Source organism: Tasmannia lanceolata, unplaced genomic scaffold (genome assembly GCF_043159265.1).
Source record: "Tasmannia lanceolata isolate RefF3 unplaced genomic scaffold, GAP_Taslan_0.1 ptg000025l, whole genome shotgun sequence".
NCBI lineage: Eukaryota > Viridiplantae > Streptophyta > Magnoliopsida > Canellales > Winteraceae > Tasmannia > Tasmannia lanceolata.
In genome coordinates this window covers 6315572-6336507 of record NW_027518702.1, presented here as the reverse complement: position 1 = coordinate 6336507, position 20936 = coordinate 6315572, and the positions used below count along the sequence as shown (strand labels likewise).

Below are 20936 nucleotides of genomic sequence, written 5' to 3'. Positions count from 1 at the left end.
GGATCATCCTAACCATTCGAACTGTGGAGGCAAAAAATGGACTAAATTGTGAAGGTTTAAAGACATCCATTTACCTCCACAAATCGTAGGGTTGGGATGATCCTATGGATCTGATATTTTGTAGATACCCTATCTATGTGAGGGCCTTTAAAATGGATGGCTTGGATCACCCAAACAATGTGGGTCCCCACTGTATTTTAAGCTAGTGTGTAGAGAACTCTCTACACATATGTGTAGGAACCGTTTTCTCATATATATATTTATATATATATATATATATATATAATCCATTTCAACTGAATCAATTCAAATGCTCTAAATTGTAGTTATGAATTTGATTTCGTTTTGCATTGTGGAGATTGGAACATATCAATTCAAATGCTCAAATGCTCTAAATTGAGCCAATGAAAGTGCATACAACCAGTCAAAGGACATAGCATCCACGACACATCATAACAGTGACAGAATTATATAAAATGGAATACATCCCAAAAAGATCCAACTGACTATAGAAGCATCTACCTAAATAGGATCCATACAACCAACTGATAATCCAAACACTATAGAAACATATAGATAAGCCTAATATAAAGAGAAATCTGAACAACACAGGATCCATCATCACAGAACTAGAGCCATCTACTGGTCCGGAGGAGGCGGTGGGTGATGAGAAGAGCTGCCCGGCGCCTGGCCCCACTGACCACTGGAGATGTAGCGATAATAGGCGGCCCACTGGTCATCAAAGTGGGAAGTCATGGTGTGGAAGCGAGTCGAAATTGCAGAGTCGACATGGGTAGACAACTGCTGAAACTGAGAGGCCATGGATCGCTCAATGGCCTCCTGCATGTGAGCCAAATCCCGGCGAGTGCAGAACTGAGATGTATCTTCTGACGGCTGAGGTGCCGGTGCAGCCTGGTCCTCGGCTTCGTAGCCTCCTCCATCGTGACAATCGATGTCAATCGCTGCTTCATTAAGAGCCATGCGGTTAAAGGTCGGAACATCAAACGGGGCAGTAGGAGTCATGGTCATCTCTCCATCCAAGGTGATGCCGAAGTGGCGGAAGACACGGGTGAGAATCATGCCATATGGCAAGGAAGAGCGGTAGCATTCAGGGGTCTGAAATAGGTAGCGAAACATGATATATGGCAGACAAAGCTGGCGGCCCTCTAGGATGCTGTAGATAATATATGCCTCTAAGGGTCTTAGGGCTTCACGCATCCCACCACGAGGTATGAAGATGCGGTACATGAAGTTATGGAGAACGCGCGCAACCGGAATGAGGTCGGCAGATTGTACGGGCATATTAGGGTGGTAGCGCCGTGTTATCCGACCATAGACAGTGTCATGATCAATATCATCAAGTTCATGCGTCCCATCTTCCGGCCAAAAATAGTGTAAGAGGCCCTCATGGCTAATCCCAAATACTGTGGCAAAAGTCTGATAGTTGAGTTTGATGACAGTTTTCTTGACCTTAGATTCGATTTTGAAGAAGGAAGGGGAAATGGTGAGATTGGCATAGAAGAGACGCACCAATCGAGGGTAAACGGGTTCGTTGATGTGAAGGATGGGTGTCCAATGAAGAGCATCAAATTTGGCCTTTAAATGAAAATTTTCAAGGACAAGGGGATCAATGTACCTACCGGTGAGGACGCGCCTAGTGCCGACGTCGGCCCAGAGTTTCTTGGCCTTATCCCCAGTGAAATACGAGTTGGGCACAACCTCGGCAGCCACAGCCTTCGCCTTCGCCTTCTTCCGTGAAGGCCCTTCTTCCTCGGGAACTACTTCAGGAACGTATTCGGGGTCTTCAACTTGGGAGGAGCCTCCGATGTTGAGATTTTTGGTCCTAGGAGGCATGGTGAGAGGAAATGTGGGTGGAGAGAAAAGGAATATGTATAAAAAAAGAGGAATACCCCTAAAATGGAGGAAAAAGGAGAATTAGAGAAGGGAAGAAAGAAAAAATAAAAAATTGGTGAAATGGTAGGGTTTTAGGAACAAGAGAGGCCCTTGGAAGGGAGATGAGGGTTTTGGAGGAAGATATAGGGAGAAAATGAAAGCAAAAAAGCAAAAATGGAGTTAGGGTTTGAAGAGAAGTGGAGGGAAAGAGGGAAAGAGGAGAAGAAAAGTTAAAAAAACGATTTGTCTTCCACGGTTATAACGTTACTGGGGCGAATCTCGGAGCTCCGACACATATTCTCGGAGTTCCGAGAGTATAAGAAATTTGTTCCATTCCACTGGCCCCACTCTCGGAGTTCCGAGATATGTGCTCGGAGCTCCGACTTTCCAGACGGTTGGAATCTCGGACTTCCGAGACATTATCCCGGAGTTCCGAGAAGGGACGGATGAAAGTTAAACCTCCTGGACCGATTCTCAGAAGTCCGAGAAAAAAAGTCGGAACTCCGAGAAATTGTCTGGACGAAATCTCGGACTTCCGAGAAATTGAGTCGGAGTTCCGAGAAGAGCACGGATTGCAGTTAATCCTACTGGACCGAATGTCGGAGTTCCGAGACTTTTTCTCGGAGTTCCGAGATTTGGTCTGCGAAATCTCGAAGTTCCGAGAATTTGTCTCGGAATTCCGACAATATGTCCAGGTTCCGTCTGCCCATATTCTCGGAGATCCGAGACAAATTCTCGGAGCTCCGAGAATGTTAAATTTTGTTTTTTTTTTTTTCGCCAGGACGACATAGCAAGTACAAAACATGATCTAAATGCATGAATTATCTTTTGCCATACAACCGATTTAAATTGTGGCCCATCAAATGGACGTTATGGATCTTCCTATGCTGTGGGGTGGATAGTCCATTTGGAGAGAAGGGGGTGGTTGTTGTCATAAATGGTGTTCAATTTATGAACAAGTTTGAGGAACAAATTTTTTCTTCCCAACAGTTCAATCAACGAAACAAAACCGGAATAAAAGTGTGCACAGGGATAACTTATTTTCCCACCAATCTCGCAGGGAGATTTTTCTTCCTGAGAACTCCCAACAACGGGCAATTTGGGGCTCTATCAGACAATGTCCTAACATTTTCACATACAATAAAAATATAAATACCCGGAAAAGCACAAAAAACAGGGCTCCCACTGCCAACTATGATGATGAAAATAAATTAAAACTACAAATAATAACCACAATTCAATACAAATAAATCATATTTCCATGCAATAGAAATATAAATTCCACCAAAACTTTATGAACAAATATTTGATAATTTTCAAAGTCCTTTACCATATTTCGCAATGAACCCAATGCCACAACCACCATCACTTGACAGAACTTGATTTTTAATTACAAATACATAGTTGTCAGTATGCTGAGATACAAACAAACCCTCCCTCTGTGTCTCTACAGCCTGCTTTCTGTCCTACACATATGCGCCCAACAATTACAAATAAATTTACCCCATTTTACCCCATTTTGCTTACAAATAGACACAAAACTTCACTGCAAAGACCATCAATGTCCATCCTGTTTACAACATCCATCAGAACTTGAAGAGCTCTTCTTCATTTTTCAGTCATATATCCTCCTTAAGGAAATCGCCACAGTCCCCAAACTCTCCGCGCAAGAATCTTTCGCACAGCTGCAGCCGATAAGCGGGAATGTCACACTTGCTGAAAGTAAATGGATCCTTTGCATACAGATGGTCGATCGCTTTAAGCACGAGCAAACCACAGTCGAACCTGCATAACAACGGTTGTATTGAGCGAATCAAAATCATAGCCTAGAAAAATAAACATTTAAATATACTAATATACTGACCCATTGGCCTGTTGTGGGAAATTTTCCATCTGAGCATATTGAAAGTGGTCTATATCACAGCCCATTTCCTTTAAGTACTCCTTCAACAACGCAACCTGCAAGTGATTAACATTGACAGGTTTAGGAAAGATAAGTGTTATACGTATAGATTTATAAGTAGGAAAACATTGAAGATGCTAACCCACTTACGGTCAATCCTGCTCTTTCCTGGAACTCCATTCCTTTACACGAATTGCATTCGTGGAAGATTTTGTTGACCATATCGACAATGAGAAGAACCCAATGGTTGTCTTCACATAATGGTAATAGTACCATTTTTACTGCTTCGAGCTGGTGGTTTATAAGTCTATTGTGCAGAGCGTCCTTCGCTATCTTCCACTTTTCTACCCTCAGCTCCTCAGTGACTTCGCTCCCCACTGCAGTCAGAGTTCCCTATAAAAAAAAGAATTCAATGGGATACTACAGATAAAATCTTATGTAAACTTCAATGTGGGATGATAGAAATTACACTTACATGTATCACCGATGGAACGAAGACAATTCCCCCCATTGTAGGATCTGCTAACCCATCATCGTTGGAGGACTGTACGTGCTTCCCATATATATCGACAATCTTCAAGGAAGAGAAGTAAATGTCAGATGTACATTATTACCTACGGTAATGTAGAAATTAATGATAAAAAATGACACTTACAGTGCCAGTCAGGTATTGTCTGACATTCCAAAGCTGTTGTAGGTCTTCAGCTATTAGGTGTACATCATCCTTTTCCATGAGGATATCACTGCAAAATTGTATTAAATTGTTAGTTAATAATTTTCAATTCTGATCACCTTAAATCATGGTATAATATAATTCACATCTACTTGCCTTTTTTCATGCTTTAGAAGTCTCTCTATCAGAGCTGTTCTCCTTCCCTTACGCATCTTCCCGTCATCCCCTTTCTTCTTGGGCGGTGGTTTAGGTATGTTGGGGTCCTCCCCTGTTTCTTCCCTTCCTTCTGCCCCCTCTTTCGGGTCTTCCCTGAATAGTAGGGGCTTTTTCTGGCTCTCCCAGGTTTCCTACTCCTTCCATCCATCTTCACACCCCTTACAATGCTCCCTAATTCGGAATCCACCATCTCATCCCTTCGACCCCTCACTTTCATCTCAACTTCAGTAGATGGTGCCTCTTCCTTGCTCACCTCCATTTCGAACAATCGTTGCAAAGGTTTAAGGATCACCCCGTGTGTGGTGCCGAATCTTTCTTGATATGACTTGGGGTTCTGAGACGATACATCTATTAGGGTGACGGTTGCATCCATGTCACATCCAAGGTCAGCTAAATCCGTCCAATCCTCGCACAGCTGCGAAGATAATCGTGCACCTTCAGATGCATTTTCGCCCTTCCTCTCCTCTTCAACCCCCTCCACCTCAACTCCCTCCATTCTTCCCCCAGTCCCTTCATTGTTCTCCGCATACGCTCCCATCCTTTTTTCAAATCCTCCTCTTTCTTTCTGACATCTTCCTCTCTTTTTCTTATTTCTTCCCATGCTGCTCTAATCATCTGCCACTGTCTATCAACTACATCTCTCTCTCTCTCTCGCCAAAATTTTTATATGCTTCCACTCATCTTCACTACTTCCTTTCTTCAATTCACTTTCTACTCCGAAAACTATCCCCTCGGATTCCAACTGTTCCTTATCGGCTTCCATTGTCTCCTCAACATCCTAATGTTTAAACACGACAGTCAATGATCAAATTTAAAATATCAAAAAGTAAAATAAAATAACGTAGGCAACATAATCCTGCTCGACTGCATTACCTCAGCCTTTAGGTACTGTGACTTCTCTAACAGAGATACTTTCAATGTCACCAGCACCTGAATTTTTGAAAAACATAGTCAGTTATCAAGATAGTAGTATTAATATATATGTTAACAAATTTTTAATATCTCACCTCCGATTTCTTTATCTGCTTCTGCTCCACTAATCGATATGTCTTTGATTCGTTTGCTTTCAAGTCCCATTTAAGCACACGTGGACGAGCAATTGGATTGGTGGGAATCCAAAATGTGGTATGCTCGTATAACCATACCTGCATACATATGAAACACCATGTTAATCAAACTATAAACAGCACAGTTAGAATATTAAATGTCATGAGTCCAAATTACCTGAATTACCAACGAGCAGCCACCAAGGTACCTGCCACCCTTGCTGACTCTGTCTAGGTAATCTACGAGCCAGTCATACACTGCCATCGCCCAGTTATAGTTGTCAATGTTTCCTATGTCGTCGATGTAGGGCCAGAAGAGCTCGTCAGCTCGATGTGCGCTTTTTGTGAAAAGGACTGAGGCAAAAAGATGCAGGAGAACATATTTCAGGGTCTTCTCTATCGAATCTTGATTGCGTTCTCTAACTAATGCTGTAATTTCATTCTCAATAACCGATGCCTTCACGTTGGCCTCTGGAAATGGCCAGCCAGGTACTTTAGGTTGCGGTTTTGTCCTGTCGAATGACAGAACCCTCACCACGTCCATTCTCTCTCCAGTAAGTGGCAGTCCTAATGCCAATGCAACATCTCTTGGAAGGAAGGGGACATTTATACTCCCTAACGTGAACGTGTTAGTGCCAAGAGTCCACTTATCGTGGATAGCTCTTATGAGAGGCTTGTGCATGATAATATCCTCCATGCCAAACAGATGTCGGAAAGGAGTCTTTTCTATGGCATGAAAATGGACTGGCTTGAACTTTATCCTGTCAATTGCGGATTTGAAAGAAGCTAGAGAACATCGTACTGGGACGTATGGAGCCTGCAAAATAAATTACATCGCCAAAATATATGTGGTAAATGAATTAACTTACTATGATTGATACAATTAACAACATACACACTTACATCTGTTCGTCTCTTCTTCACAGCTCCAATTTTCGTCTCCTCCCATTCTAAACTCCTTTCTGACCTTCTTGGAGGCTTTTTTACTTTCACTGTATCACTTTTTCGCATCACCATCTTTCAAGGCTTTGAATGGCTCCTGACCGGATAAAAACTGTATAACAATGACCAACCAAATCAAAATCACCGAGATCAATTCATAACCCAAAAACTCAGTTATCTTCACCATCATTAAAATTCTGGTCCTCATCATCTCTAAAAGAAATTAGCAAGAAAATCAATAAAATCCAACCCATAGCATAAACTCATATTCCCAATCACTACTATTATGAAGAAAAGCTACCAAGCAAACCAACAATTATTAGAATTCTCATACTTAGCTGAAAATATGTATCGTGTCTGTAACATCTAAGGTCTGGCTTCTTAGATATCAGGCAAAGCAAACAAGAAACAAAAGAGCTGACTAATAAGTGCAACGATCAGTGTTCTATATGAATTTTCTCAAAGCACAACAACAAGGACAAACCCCCAAAACAGATTAGGAGGTCTGTTAAAATTCTGATCCACATGGGCATCAGGCGAGTATTAGCTCACATGCATTTAAAAAAAACTCATAGCATCAGACCTTTTGAGAAAGAAAGCAGATAAGCACTAGCTATTGGAATTCAATGACCACCATTGGATCAATAATTTAATAAATGAAATCGAAGATAAAACAAGTGAACCATGATTACTTGAACAATGAACATGGGTCTCCACATGGTATTAAAGAAGGCCCATCAACTAGAAACTGTGCTCTTGAAATTCACACTCAAGGGTTCCCAGCTACCTATATTGGGTTACTAGTACCTAAAGAGGGTTTTGAAGGGCAATATAGGGGAGCTCCACATGGTATTAAAGAAGGTGTTATGGGTCCTTATATGAGGTAGAAGAAGTCCCCATAGAGGGCCATCAACTGCCCACCATGGTCCCCAAGTGCACAGAATAGGGTTTTCAGCTACCGAGGTGGGGTTACTAGTATCTAAAGAGGGTTTTGAAGGGCAATATAGGAGAGCTCCACATGGTATTGAAGAAGGTGTTATGGGTCCTTAAATGGGGTAGAAGAAGTCACCATAGAGGGGCCATCAACTGCCCAACATGGTCCCCAAGTTCACTTCTCATGGATTTTCAGCTACCGAGGTGGGGTTACTAGTACCAAAAGAGGGTTTTGAAGGGCAATATAGGGGAGCTCCACATTGTATTGAAGAAGGTGTTATGGGTCCTTAAATGGGGCAGAAGAAGTCGCCATAGAGGGGCCATCAACTGCCCAACATGGTCCCCAAGTTCACAGAAAAGGGTTTTCAGCTACCTAGGTGGGGTTACTAGTACCAAAAGAGGGTTTTGAAGGGCAATATAGGGGAGCTCTACATGGTATTGAAGAAGGTGTTTTTGAAATCCCATTTCTCCACTCCACAAATTGTAAAAATAAAAGCCTGGCATAAACAAATAGCAGACGAGCATTTGCATTTATTTTACTCTGTAGGTGGAAATGCGGTAACTGATATGTACATGACATGAAATCGCATTTCTCCATCCCACAAATTAACGTAAAAAATAAAACCCTTGCATAAATCCAGAAGATGGTCCTGAAGTTCAAAGTCATGGGTTTTCAACTACAAAATGGGGTTACTAGTACCTAAGGGGGGCTTCTCATGGGCAATATAGGGGAGCTACACATGGTATTACAGAAGGGATTATGGGCGCTCAAATGGGGTAGAAGAAGAATCCATGGAGGGTCCATCGAATCCAGAAGATAGTCCTCAAATTCAAACTCAGGGGTTTTCAGCTACATAAATGGGGTTACTAGTACCTAAGGGGGGCTTCTCATGGGTTTTCAGCTACCGAGGTGGGGTTACTAGTACCTAAAGAGGGTTTTGAAGGGCAATATAGGGGAGCTCCACATGGTATTGAAGAAGGTGTTATGGGCCCTTAAATGGGGTAGAAGAAGCCGCCATAGAGGGGCCATCAACTGCCCAACATAGTCCCCAAGTTCACTTCTCATGGGTTTTCAGCTACCGAGGTGGGGTTACTAGTACCTAAAGAGGGTTTTGAAGGGCAATATAGGGGAGCTCCACATGGTATTGAAGAAGGTGTTATGGGTCCTTAAATGGGGTAGAAGAAGTCACCATAGAGGGGCCATCAACTGCCCAACATGGTCCCCAAGTTCACAAAAAAGGATTTTCAGCTACCTAGGTGGGGTTACTAGTACCAAAAGAGGGTTTTGAAGGGCAATATAGGGGAGCTCTACATGGTTTTGAAGAAGGTGTTTTTGAAATCCCATTTCTCCACTCCACAAATTGTAAAAATAAAAGCCTAGCATAAACATATGTACATGAAACGAAATCGCATTTCTCCATTCCACAAATTAACGTAAAAAATAAAACCCTAGCATCAACAAATACCGTAGCATGCAACTCTATTTTACTCTGTAGGTGGATACGCATATATGAAATGAAATCCCATCTCTCCATTTCACAAATTAATGTACAAAATAAAACCCTAGAATAAATAAACAGCAGAACGTTTCTCCATTTCACAAATTAATGTAAAACATTAAACCCTAGCAGCAACAAACAACATTTACAAGCATTTACAACTATTTTACTCTGTAGGAGGAAATGCAGTAACTTACATGTATATGAACTGAAAAAAATAAAAAACATATTGCATGAAAAAGGATTCCCCCCCCACCTTTTGCATCTCTCTCAACCTGATTTTCCTCTTCAAAAATAAATAAAAATGAGATTGAATAAAGGAAGGGAAGGAAACGACGTACCAGGTAGGGTTTCCTTCAAATGCGAGGTTTGATACGTGCTTCACCTTGGTCGAGATCGCCGTGGAGATCGCCGGAGGGAGGAGAGGACGAAAAAAAATTAAACACAGACGAGAGGAGAGAAGAGGGAAGAGAGAAGAGGAAAACGTAAATGTTTTTTTTTTTTTTTCTAAGTCATTTCACTGTTTCTGCCAGAGGGGCATTCTCGTCATTCGAAATTTTGAAATCCAAATTTTGACCCCCTTCCATCATTTCCAACAAACACTTGACCCCTATGATATTATGTCTTTTATTAGTCCCCCTGTGTCAAATTTCCTTTTGGGTAAGGTGAGCCGCATTATTTTACACCCATGTATAGCAAGGGTGGGACCTACTATTTTACATCTCATGTTTTGATATGGTAGGGTGCACCATCACTACCCAAACCAATGCATATGGTGAGCCGCACAATTTTACACCCATGGATAGGCCCACTATTAGAACTGGCAAAAGCAACCCGTGCCCGCGGGTCGACCCGACCCACCCGCAAATTTGCGGGCACGGGTCTGACTTTTAGTGACCCGACTTTTAGTGACCCGTCAAATTTAACCCGCGGGTTGACCCAACCCGCAAAAACACGGGCCGGGTCGGGTAACCCGCGGGCACCCGCATTTTTGGAGTAATTTTTAAGAGTTTATTGGAGAATGTTATCAGCACTTGGGAAATCATCATATGTAAATGATTTTTGGAGTATAACCTATTTTGGCTATGGCCCATCTAATGGACGGTTTGGATCATCCGATGGTGTGGGCCATACCATACTTTTAATAAAGTGAGAGTGCCCTCAGTAGTGTTGATAACATTTCGTCTTTTTTTTTTAATAGGTGGTAATAATCTGTGCAAAGATGCGCACATGGGCGAAGGTTTCTAGCAAAAAGCAAAAAGTAAAAAAAAAAAGTAATCATTACAAAAAGAAAAGTAAAATATTGAGTAATAAAGTTTTAAATGAAAAATTACGGATAAAGGGTTATGAACTTATAAAATTACGAGAAAAATACGAACAACATGTATAGAGTTATTACAATTACGGGAAAAACTTAGGTACGGTCAACTCACGTCAAATCAGGAGAATTTCATTCTCATATTATATTTGCGGGTGACCAGCGGGTTTGACCGGCCCGCGGGCCCGCGGGCCGCGCGGGTCACCAAATTTCTAACCCCCGCAAAAATGCGGGTCACCAAAATTCTGACCCGTGTGACCCTCACCTGCACCACCCGCGGGTTGACCCGGCCCGACCCACCCGTTTGCCAGGTCTACCCACTATATCTCCACCCAAATCCATGTATTAGGGTGGGGCCCACCATTTTCCATCATATTTGCGTTGGGGTACCCACCAATGCCATTCAAACACCTGCCACATGTGGGGCACATCAGTTTTAACTTATGTTTTGATGGGGTGGGTCCCGATCTCCACACATAAGGTGGGGCTCACCATTTTAATACATGTTATGATGGGTTGGGGCACATTATTTTATACCCACACTATGCGTGGCCAAGAATGCTTCTCTCTCTCTCTCTCTCTCTCTCTCTCTCTCTCTCTCTCTCTCTCTCTCTCTCTCTCTCTCTCTCTCTCTCTCTATATATATATATATATATATATATATATATATATATATATATATAGAGAGAGAGAGAGAGAGAGAGAGAGAATAGAGTTCCTAAGATGTCACCTCATATAGCTTATATGAGGTGGCGCTCACAAAACATAAAGGGCCCACATTTTTGGGGCGATCCAAACCACTCATTTGAAAGGCCCTTAGATGGATATGGTGCCTACAAAAAATCAGGCCCATAGGATCATCCTAACCCTTCCATTTATGGAAGTTAAAAATGGGCAGATTTATGGATGTTTATACCCATCCATTTCAACCTCCGCAAATGGAAGGGTTAGGATGATCCTATGAAGTTGATTTTTTGGGCACACCCTATCTATGTGAGGGCCTATCAAATGAATGCTTTGGATCATCCAAACAAAGTGGGCCCCTTATGTTTTTAAGCGCCACCTCATATAAGCTATATGAGGTGGCACCTTAGGAACTCTATTCTCATATATATATATATATATATATATATATATATATATATATATATATATATATAGGGCAATGATAAATCGACTCTCCAAATGGATAAATCGACTTCCCATGTGTCTATCTCTCTTCTCTTTCTAGAGGAGAGAGAAAGACACACGGGGAGTCAATTTATCAATTTGGGGAGTCGATTTATCACTCCCCTATATATATATATATACATAGAGAAAACGGTTCCTACACGTATGTGTAGAGAGTTCTCTACACACTAGCTTAAAATACAGTGGGAGCCCACATTGTTTGGGTGATCCAAGCCATCCATTTTAAAGGCCCTCACATAGATTGGGTGTCTACAAAAAATCAGATCCATAGGATCATCCCAACCCTACGATTTGTGGAGATAAAATGGATGTCTTTAAACCTTTACAAATTAGTTCATTTTTTGCCTCCAAAGTTTGAATGGTTAGGATGATCCTATGGATCTGATTTTTTGTGGACACCCTATCTATGAGAGGGCCTTAAAAATGAATGGTTTGGATCACCCAAATAATGTGGCCCCCACTATATTTTAAGCTAGTGTGTAGATAACTTATCTACACATGTTTGTAGGAACCGTTTTCTCATATATATATATATATATATATATATATATATATATATTGAATTTCTTCCAAAATTCTAATAGAATTACACATCACTTTTTTTTGCTTTTGTTAACAAAGGCCCCCATTAAAGCCCCATATTTTCAATCCTACCCCTTCACAATACCTATTTTACCCTTCTTTATGAATTTTTTATTATACATTTTGTCCACAAAGTCAACGGCATTTTTTCTTTGTAAAATTACGGATTAAGTGCATACGTTACATAATACTACAAATTTTTGTAAACATATTACATAACACTACTGACTCGGACACCTTTCAAAATATTGACGAATTCCGGGCACCTAAGAGGAACAACATATTATTGAAACCTCTATAGATTGGAGGGCTAGGATCAGCCTATGGAAATGATTTTATGGGCATAACATATTTCTGTTGTGTTCCATCACATGGACAGTTTGGATCAACCTATGATGTGGTCCGTACAGTTCTTTGTCGGGTTTTTTTAGTAGTGTGTGTGTGTATATATATATATATATACAGACACACACACATGTACATTCCAATGGTCTTCTACATGATTTGATTATGATATTTTTTTCTTTTTCTTTCCTTATAGAAAACGATACTAACCAAAGGGATGCCCATACTAGAATATGCAATCCTAGATCTTTATTGCACTACCTTTCCTAGGAAGTTGAGCATAGCAGACTTGGGTTGTTCTTCGAGACCCAACACCCTCTTTGTGATATCTCATATTATAGATACTATCAAGATGAAATGTCGCGAGCTGAACCATCCGTTGCCGGAGTTCCAAATGTTTTTGAATGACCTTCCAGGGAACGATTTTAACACCGTTTTCAGTTATCTACCTGGTTTCTATGAAAGGCTTAAGGAAGAAAAACAGGTCGGTTTGGGACAGTGTTTCGTGGCAGGAGTGGTTGGTTCCTTTTATGGGAGGCTTTTCCCAAGCGAAGCGAAAGTCTACGCTTTATTCATTCTTCTAATAGTCTCCATTAATGGCTCTCCCAGGTCAGCACTTTCACCCAATCAGCTGTCATTGGTATATTAGTTTTAGACAAAATAATCGGTTGTCAAAATCCAAAACAAACAGGGACTAAAGTTTAAATCCAAATCCCCCCCCCCCCCCAGGGCGCGCCAACACACGCACACACACACGTGTATAAGGAATGCTAAACTCAGGGGTGCCCTTGCAAAAATCAGTTGAAAGGGCAACCCTGTAAGATCCCACATCGGAAATGGAGAAAAGGATCTGAGCTATATATGTTGATACTCTCTCTCCTTGTGTATACATGTTTACACGGGATCCCATGAGTTTAGCATTCCTCATATAAGGAAACTCATGCATGAACATAAATTTATGTACACTCAAATTTGTTCAAAACTTCGTGTAAGCATGTCGTGTTTTGAAGAATATCCTAATTTAAGCATTGAGATATGCCAGGTTCCTCAAGGGCTTTAAAACGAAATGGGTATCTGACTAAACAAGGGAAAAATTCATATAGAAAAGACAAACCCTCCCAACGTGTTTAGAGCATAGATAAATGCCGTTGGTGTCGACGGATTTGAAACCCGTCCAAATGGGTAACTTGTTCTAGTCCAATACCACGTCCGGAGGCTGGTTATGGGGATGGTTATCGGTGGCCAGACACTGGTAAAATTTCCTCACACGAGGAAGGAGGGACCTCGATCTTATCCATTTCGGGTAGGGAAGTGGAAGTTCGAATGGATACTCTCAAAGCCTGTCTGAGAGGGAAAAAAGAAAGAACACAATGGATCTTTAGAGGACCTTTGGCTTTGGGCACAAAAGTCTTGGCGTATTTCATCTTTACAATGCCCATGCATCATAGCGGAGGATGAGGTTCTTTTTATGTTTGAATTAGAACTGCAGGCTTCACAGATCCTCTCTAAGGGACCTGAGGCTCTTGGGACTCATTTGCTCTCTCTCTCTCTCACCATGGAATAGGGAGTTTCACCAAGGAGAGGAAGCTCTTTGGGTCAAGCTCTTATGGCATCCCTTTACATGCTTGGGCTATATCTACGGTGGAGACTATAGGGAATCTTTTTGGTAAAGTCTTGGAAACAAAGATGGAAGGCAATCACGAGAATTGTATGAGTTTTGTTTAGGCCAAAATTCTAGCTCCCAGATGGAAGATTTCAGATTCCCTTGTTAAAATTAGGATCTTAGATAACGTATATCCTATCGAGGTTGAAGTCCAGGAAAAAATTGGCGAATGTTCAACATTTTTTTAGCCTTCTTGCTCCCTGGGTCGGCGGTCGAACTTGGGTAATCGTCACCGGCTGAAGGCCCCCTGAAAACTCAGGGCTGTCTTTTTGTGGCGAACCCTCGGACCCCTTGCAGATTTCAAATATCAAACATAACCAATCAAATTTCGTTGGTACGCTGCCCAAGGCTGGACCTGAATAGGCCTTTCGGTGAATCCGCCATCCGAAATTGATCTCATACATACGAAATTTCGGTGAATCCGCCGATATGATCCACTCGCCCGACAGAGACAAAAATTTCTGAATCCAAAGCTCTGCATCTTTCAAAACTCCTTCCTTCATTCTAAGGATTGCTCCCTTAATCGCTTCTAAAGCCACTACCAATCCATTCTCTCCACACAAATTGCTTGCGTTTGCCTCAGCGAAACCTGAACCAAAACAGTTCCCGAAATATCCGTCGGACAATGGTGGGTCTAGCCAGCCTCTGCAATCCATGGCATTAACGAAATGGACTCTTTTTTCCCCTACAACATTTCGAGCTTTTACTTGGCAAATCCACACATGTGCGCAGGTTAGCACGAACGACGAGTAATGGGACAGCTTACAACTCGGTTTGACTCGAGCTAAGACCCACTGCTTGAGCCTCTCGATGTCGCCCCGACCCAACATGAATGTGGCTAGAACCACGTCCCGGTCCTCAATCTTCTCCTTCAATTCGTCCGTGCTCTCATTGAATTTCACTTTTTCCAAGTCCATGAAGAACTTTCTTTTGATGTGATCTAGACTCAAAGAGAGCGTCCTATCGAAGATTGGGAGAGAGGAAACAAGCGAGAGGTCTCCGCCAGAATTACAGATGGATGCCCATGATTTCATGAAATGGATAAAGCTACTCCCATCGACTATGGCATGATGTATCGACGTCCCGATACATATGCCGGAGTTAGGGAATAGGGTGACTTGCAAGGCTAGTAAGGGCATTTTTTCATTGTCTGATGTAGGTAGAGGAGGGATTAGATGATGGAGTTGTGTTGCGTCTCGGGGGAGGTTCGTGGTGAGTTTATGAAAATCAGCATCTGACTCGGCGATAGTTAACGAGACTAAGTCACCGTTGATGTAACGGATCTCGTGTTCTCGGGTGTCCGGAGAGAGAATGAGGTGTCCTGCAAGAGGGTAGAAGAGTTGGAGAGAGAGTGATAGGGAGTGTTCAAGGGTTGGAAGGAGTGTGTTTAGGAAATGGGTTGAAGGGTGGGGATGTTGGTAAAAGAATAGGTGTTGGACAGGGGGTATAATTAAGCCTTGGACATCAAAGAAGGTGAGAATGAGTGAGTTATCTGTGACCGAGCCTGGTGGAGGAGACACTCGAATGTGTCTGAGCACTTGTATTGTGTGTGGAGGAGCCATAGATGGCTTAGGAAAAATAGTGTGGAGGTTTTTCCAATACAAATGTGAAGAAGTGATGAAACCACCACCACCTCTACTTGCTAAGTTTCTTGACCTAAATAATAAATATAGGGTGGAGTAGACAATGCCCTTGGGTTGCCATTCAATATTAAGTGGGCCCCACGCCACCTACCTTCAATTATACACTCAGCGCAGTCAGTAATGATAAACAGCCCACATTATTTTATTTTATATATAAAAACAAACATAATCCAAGCTTTAAAGCTCAGCTCGGTTCGGCTTGTTTATGAACCGAGCCTAAAAAGCTCGTGAGCTTTTCCTAGCCAAACTATACAAAGCTCAAGTTCGGCTCGTTTATTTGGCAAGCCTAATTTTTGGGCTCGGATTCGGCTCGTTTAGTAAACGAGCGAGCTCGAGCCGAGCTTTTAAAGAGCCGAACCCAAACATGTTTGCGAACCGGCTCGGTTCATTTGAAGCCCTAGTCACCGACAATATAATGGCCCCACTAAAGACAAGCCTCTCTAATGTAGTTCGGACTGTAGTGCTACTCTTTTACTCTAGAGGGGCCGTCCCACATAAAAAAGGGGATGAATATATCATTCCCAGATCTAGCAACTCGCTGAATGCAAAGACATACAAGAAAAAAGCTTCGTCTTTTTGTTCGACAATCCGTACTTATGATGGGTTTGCAGAGAGCATTTAATATCTCTCTGCCATACCTATTCTAAGTAGTCTTTTATCTTTCTTGAAAATAGCAAAAGGTCTAATATCAATCCTTTATGTCACGTCTGTCATTTCCCTTTACTTGTGTTGGGAGGAGTATACCCCTAAGAGACCAACTAGATAACATTATAATATTATATTATTATACTAGGGGTGAAAGCGAAAGGCCAAACAGCCCAAACCAATGAGTTTTGGTATTACTTTTACACTATGTTCGGTTTGTTCGGTTAACCGAATTAATTTGCACTAAAAACCGAACTAGAAACCGATATCCGAAATTTCTATGATCTCATAACCGAAACCGAACCGTTTTATATATTAACCGAACCGAAATAACCGATCGGTCGGTTACTTCGGTTTAAACCGATTAATGAACACCCCTAATCCGTAGAATATCATTAATTTTCTTTCCAAATTCCATATAAGTGGGCCCCACCCCATGTTCCCTAGCATGTGGTGACGTACGAAACCAATCAATCAAATAAAGATATTATGAAGAGAAGAGTACGTAATGTGGGTAGTAGTTTCGAGCAATTACACATTTCGGGTAGTATTTAAAACAAGGGAAATGATAGTTACGCCCCTTTTATCACCGGGGACACCCATTTGCCAGTGTACTTTGCAATCAAAGCCACTGGATTTTTCTGACAAAAAGTACATTAGCCCCTTTTTGCCATAGAGACACCGACGCTGGGTGTCCTTAGTGATCAAAAGGGGCGTAAATATCACTTCCCTTAAAACAAGCATCAAACACCAGTGATTTTTCAAAAAGCCGTTGGGGAAAAGACCCCAATACCCTTCCTAATGGATGAGAACGTCAATAATTATCTTTAAAATTTTTAAAGTATGAGAACCACAATGCAAGGGGAGTGAAAATATCATCAAAAAGATTTAAAGTTGCCCACTTTTCACATCAAATCACGTCATAAGGGGAGCGCATGCGTATCTTTTGGAAAATAACGGCTCACGTCTCTTTTGGCTTAGAACGCTGACGTTATTGAACATTTTATTATTTCCCACGTCTCTTTGGCTTAAAACGCCTCCGCATTCATGAGTACGCCGCTGGAATATAAGTACGCCGCCGGATTCAAGAAACACCCATCATTCAAAGATATAAAGTACGCCACCGGAATATCAGTACACTACTGAATTTTCTGGGTTCAAACATGTGTTCCAAACGTACCGAGTATGCCACTGGATTTTAGAGTACACTGCCAGATTCTAGAGAATGCCGTCAGAATATTAAGGGGTACGCCGGCGGAAATTATAAGGGGAAATAGGGTGTACGCTGGTGGAAATAATGGGTAGGCCGGTGGAATCTCATACAGATAGGCAGTATTATTAGAAGATGCCACCGTTCCATATTGATGTCCACATGTCGTGGATCCGACCGTCTATGCATATTGGCGATGGCCAAGATTTAAACGAACCCAAGGGACTCTGGTTTCAAAGAAAGGTTTCAAATCCAATCCAAACCAAACCAGCTGTGTATAGAGGCGCCAATGTTCCAAAAAGTTTTTCAACATGTGTCAAGCATCCATCCGTCTCTAGTTATTTTCGACGGCCAAGATAGAAACGAATCCAAGGTTATGTCGGTTCAGATACACATTCATACGAACCAAAAGAAGCCTTGTGAAGCATCCCAATTTAATGGGCGGTAATGAAAAAGGAAGCTGAAGGAGATTTCTGTTGATGTCAGAAGGGTATTGGGGTCTTTTCCCCACCCCTTTTGAAGAATCACCTGTGTTTGATGATTGTTTTAAAAAGTACCCAAAATCCGTAATTTCTTGAAAAGATTACCCAAATTCCGTACTTTTCTCTTTGTAAAGATAGGGTATGTGAAGTTTAATAGAACCCCTTTAATTGTTGGTTGCAAAGATATTATGTGAAGGGCTGAGACCAAAAATCTCGAGGTAAGATCCATGTTCCTAGTTGGCCTTTGGTCCTTAGAAACCCTAAAAGATAAGTTTTGTAAGTATGAAAGGTATGTTTTGGCCGTATTTTCGTCTTTGGGAGTGTTCCATGGTTGATCTTGGGTGCCTTGGGGTCGATCTTGTTCTTGAATCCTCTTCAGACCCAAGAACATCTTACTTGAAGCATTGAGATTGGAAAAAAGTATATGATTTTGACCGAGAGTTGATTGTTGATTCCAATCGCCATCCGGTGAGTTTTCAGCGGTTGGATGGGGTTTGATGGAATCCTCTTGTCATGAGGAGTCTATCGGATCCGACCTCACATCAGTCGGAGGTCAAACGAAGAAGTTATGATTCCTCAAAGATGTGAAAAGTTGGCAAAAACTACTAATTGGCGGTCTTTGGGAAAACCCCAATTTCACGGATTTGGACGCCCGAACATAAGGGTTCAGACGCCTGAAGGAGGGTTCACACGCACGAATTAAGCTAGCATTACCCAGTAGGATTTCACTTTACTCACATCCAATTGGATTTAAGCATTAATTAAGCCCATGCTCAATTAATTCACTTAGTCCCAACCAATAGGATTTAAGCATGAATCAACCAATAAGCTTTAAGTATTAATTAAGCACATGTTAATTAAAACAAATACCCACCACAATATGATGCATCTCCTCTTTAGTACATGTGTATGCACCCTATGTATGGTGCAACTCCTCTCTGTATCACATACAGTGGATCCAATCCATTCCACGTGTATGATCAAATCCGAAATTCGGATTGTCTAGTAATCCAAAAAGGTCGAGCGAGTTGTGAGTGCGATCGTCGCGAGGATCCAATGATCATTCCCGCAAGCCCTACTGCGATCTCAAGTAATGTAGTTAAACTATGATCGTATTAAGCAAGTGGCTCCTACCAGAACATTACCCTGAAGAAGACTATTAGATCTAAATACCCCATGCACATCCAATGTGCATATTCTTCTTCTAATCCTACATTCACCGAGTTGGGTCCTACAGGGGATGGATATCAATTACCCATGGGCCTACTCAATGGTATACCTTTCGATCTATCAAACTTGAGCCTGCAAATGCATTTGCAAATACCTTTTGAAAACAATTAATGCTTTTCAGAAAACTTTTGATAAATAATTTATCAAACCGACTGGCCAGTCATTAATTAAAGGGCCCAGTTGAGATCGAAAGTGTAAATGAACTTCCTCTGCAAGAGAGGTGGAGGATTCCTTGTTGGGAATAACTATTGATCGCATCAGTTTACCTGATGACCCAGTGCTACTCTTTGGTAATCCAATTTGGACTACAATTAGTTAGACCAAAGCCATAAGGTGCGCCCACAGACCAAAACGACCCCTCAGGTCTAAGGACATTTTCAAGGGCCCTGTCGAATACAATAACCTTATCCAAATCCATGTCCACATGTTATTCTGTAAAGTGAGTTCAGTTCGTGATCTAAACATTGCACCCATTCCACCTACTTAGGGTCAACTCCCCCAGTGACCAAGATAGGCTACCCCAATGCGTTTATAAAGGTCAGATCGATGTTGGTTGTGTACAGGTACGAGATTTCAAATCTCAATCCCAACAAAAACATTCTAGGTCTGCAAAGAACTAGGTGGTCATATCTTCCTGCAACATAATCTCTATGTGCATGACCCATCCTATGATACTACCTAAGGACAGGCGTGTGTCTAGAGGCACATCACACACTCCTGTAACTACCCAATAGATGTCATAAGTCAATAAAACATTGTTTCAATACGACAACGACATGCTTTTACGGTAAACGCACTAACAATAATTAAGGTAAATTATTACAAAAGTTGATAGATAACTAGTATGAAATCTTACTCAAAATCTTATCTACAAATTCCTCTATATTCTTATGAAATCTAGTGCCTCTTTTGCCAATTCCCTCCATTTACAAGCATTCCTCTCAATCTCTTGTGCTCTTTCTCCCTCCATCACTGCTCTTATAGACTGCTCCACTTCTTCCTTTCTCACAACCCTCTTCTCATCAACCCTAGCTTTCAATCCCACACCCCACACCTCCTCCACATACTTAGCATTAGTCGGTTGGTCAGACCATTGTGGCATGGCCACCATTGGCACTCCTAGGCCCAGTGCCTCCAATATAGAGTTCCACCCACTGCCTTGCGAGACAACACCTCTAGTTGGGGGCACCAACTCACCACTAACCCCTTCTCTATTCTGTCCTCCACAAACTTACAAGGAAGCTTGTTCTCCTCTGACTCCCTCACTATCCACAAGTAGTAGTAATTTGTCCCTATCAGACCCATTGCCAATTCCTCCATTTGAACTGCTTCTAATTCTGCGAGGCTTCCAAATGACACAGACAACTGACCCAATTGGCCTTTCATCTAGCCACTCCATGCATGTATAACTATTTGGGTCCCAAAGGTCGACGCCGCAGTGATTGTCGCCGTTGATAAGATTGTCTGAGTATACAGATGGCACTGCAGGCCCGATCGTCTTTACTCGCAAAAGTCCCTCCAT

General features: G+C 41.8%; 2 protein-coding genes and 1 pseudogene across 2 annotated transcripts; all 3 read right to left on the bottom strand.

Moving 5' to 3' along the window:
• Window positions 1-3512: 3512 nt before the first annotated feature.
• Window positions 3513-4635, bottom strand: LOC143857583 (ubiquitin-like-specific protease 1A). The gene is made up of 6 exons (XM_077368051.1): window positions 4622-4635; window positions 4452-4539; window positions 4272-4370; window positions 3947-4189; window positions 3758-3852; window positions 3513-3678 (listed from the first exon to the last, which is right to left on the bottom strand). Exons 1-6 carry the CDS (start codon window positions 4633-4635, stop codon window positions 3513-3515), a joined length of 705 nt encoding a protein of 234 aa, XP_077224166.1.
• An 8897-nt stretch (window positions 4636-13532) lies between these two features.
• Window positions 13533-15826, bottom strand: LOC143858049 (malonyl-coenzyme A:anthocyanin 3-O-glucoside-6''-O-malonyltransferase-like). Its single transcript, XM_077368642.1, has one exon. It carries the CDS (start codon window positions 15764-15766, stop codon window positions 14378-14380), a length of 1389 nt encoding a protein of 462 aa, XP_077224757.1. The 5' UTR covers window positions 15767-15826; the 3' UTR covers window positions 13533-14377.
• A 4468-nt stretch (window positions 15827-20294) lies between these two features.
• Window positions 20295-20936, bottom strand: LOC143857582 (mogroside I-E synthase pseudogene; annotated as a pseudogene).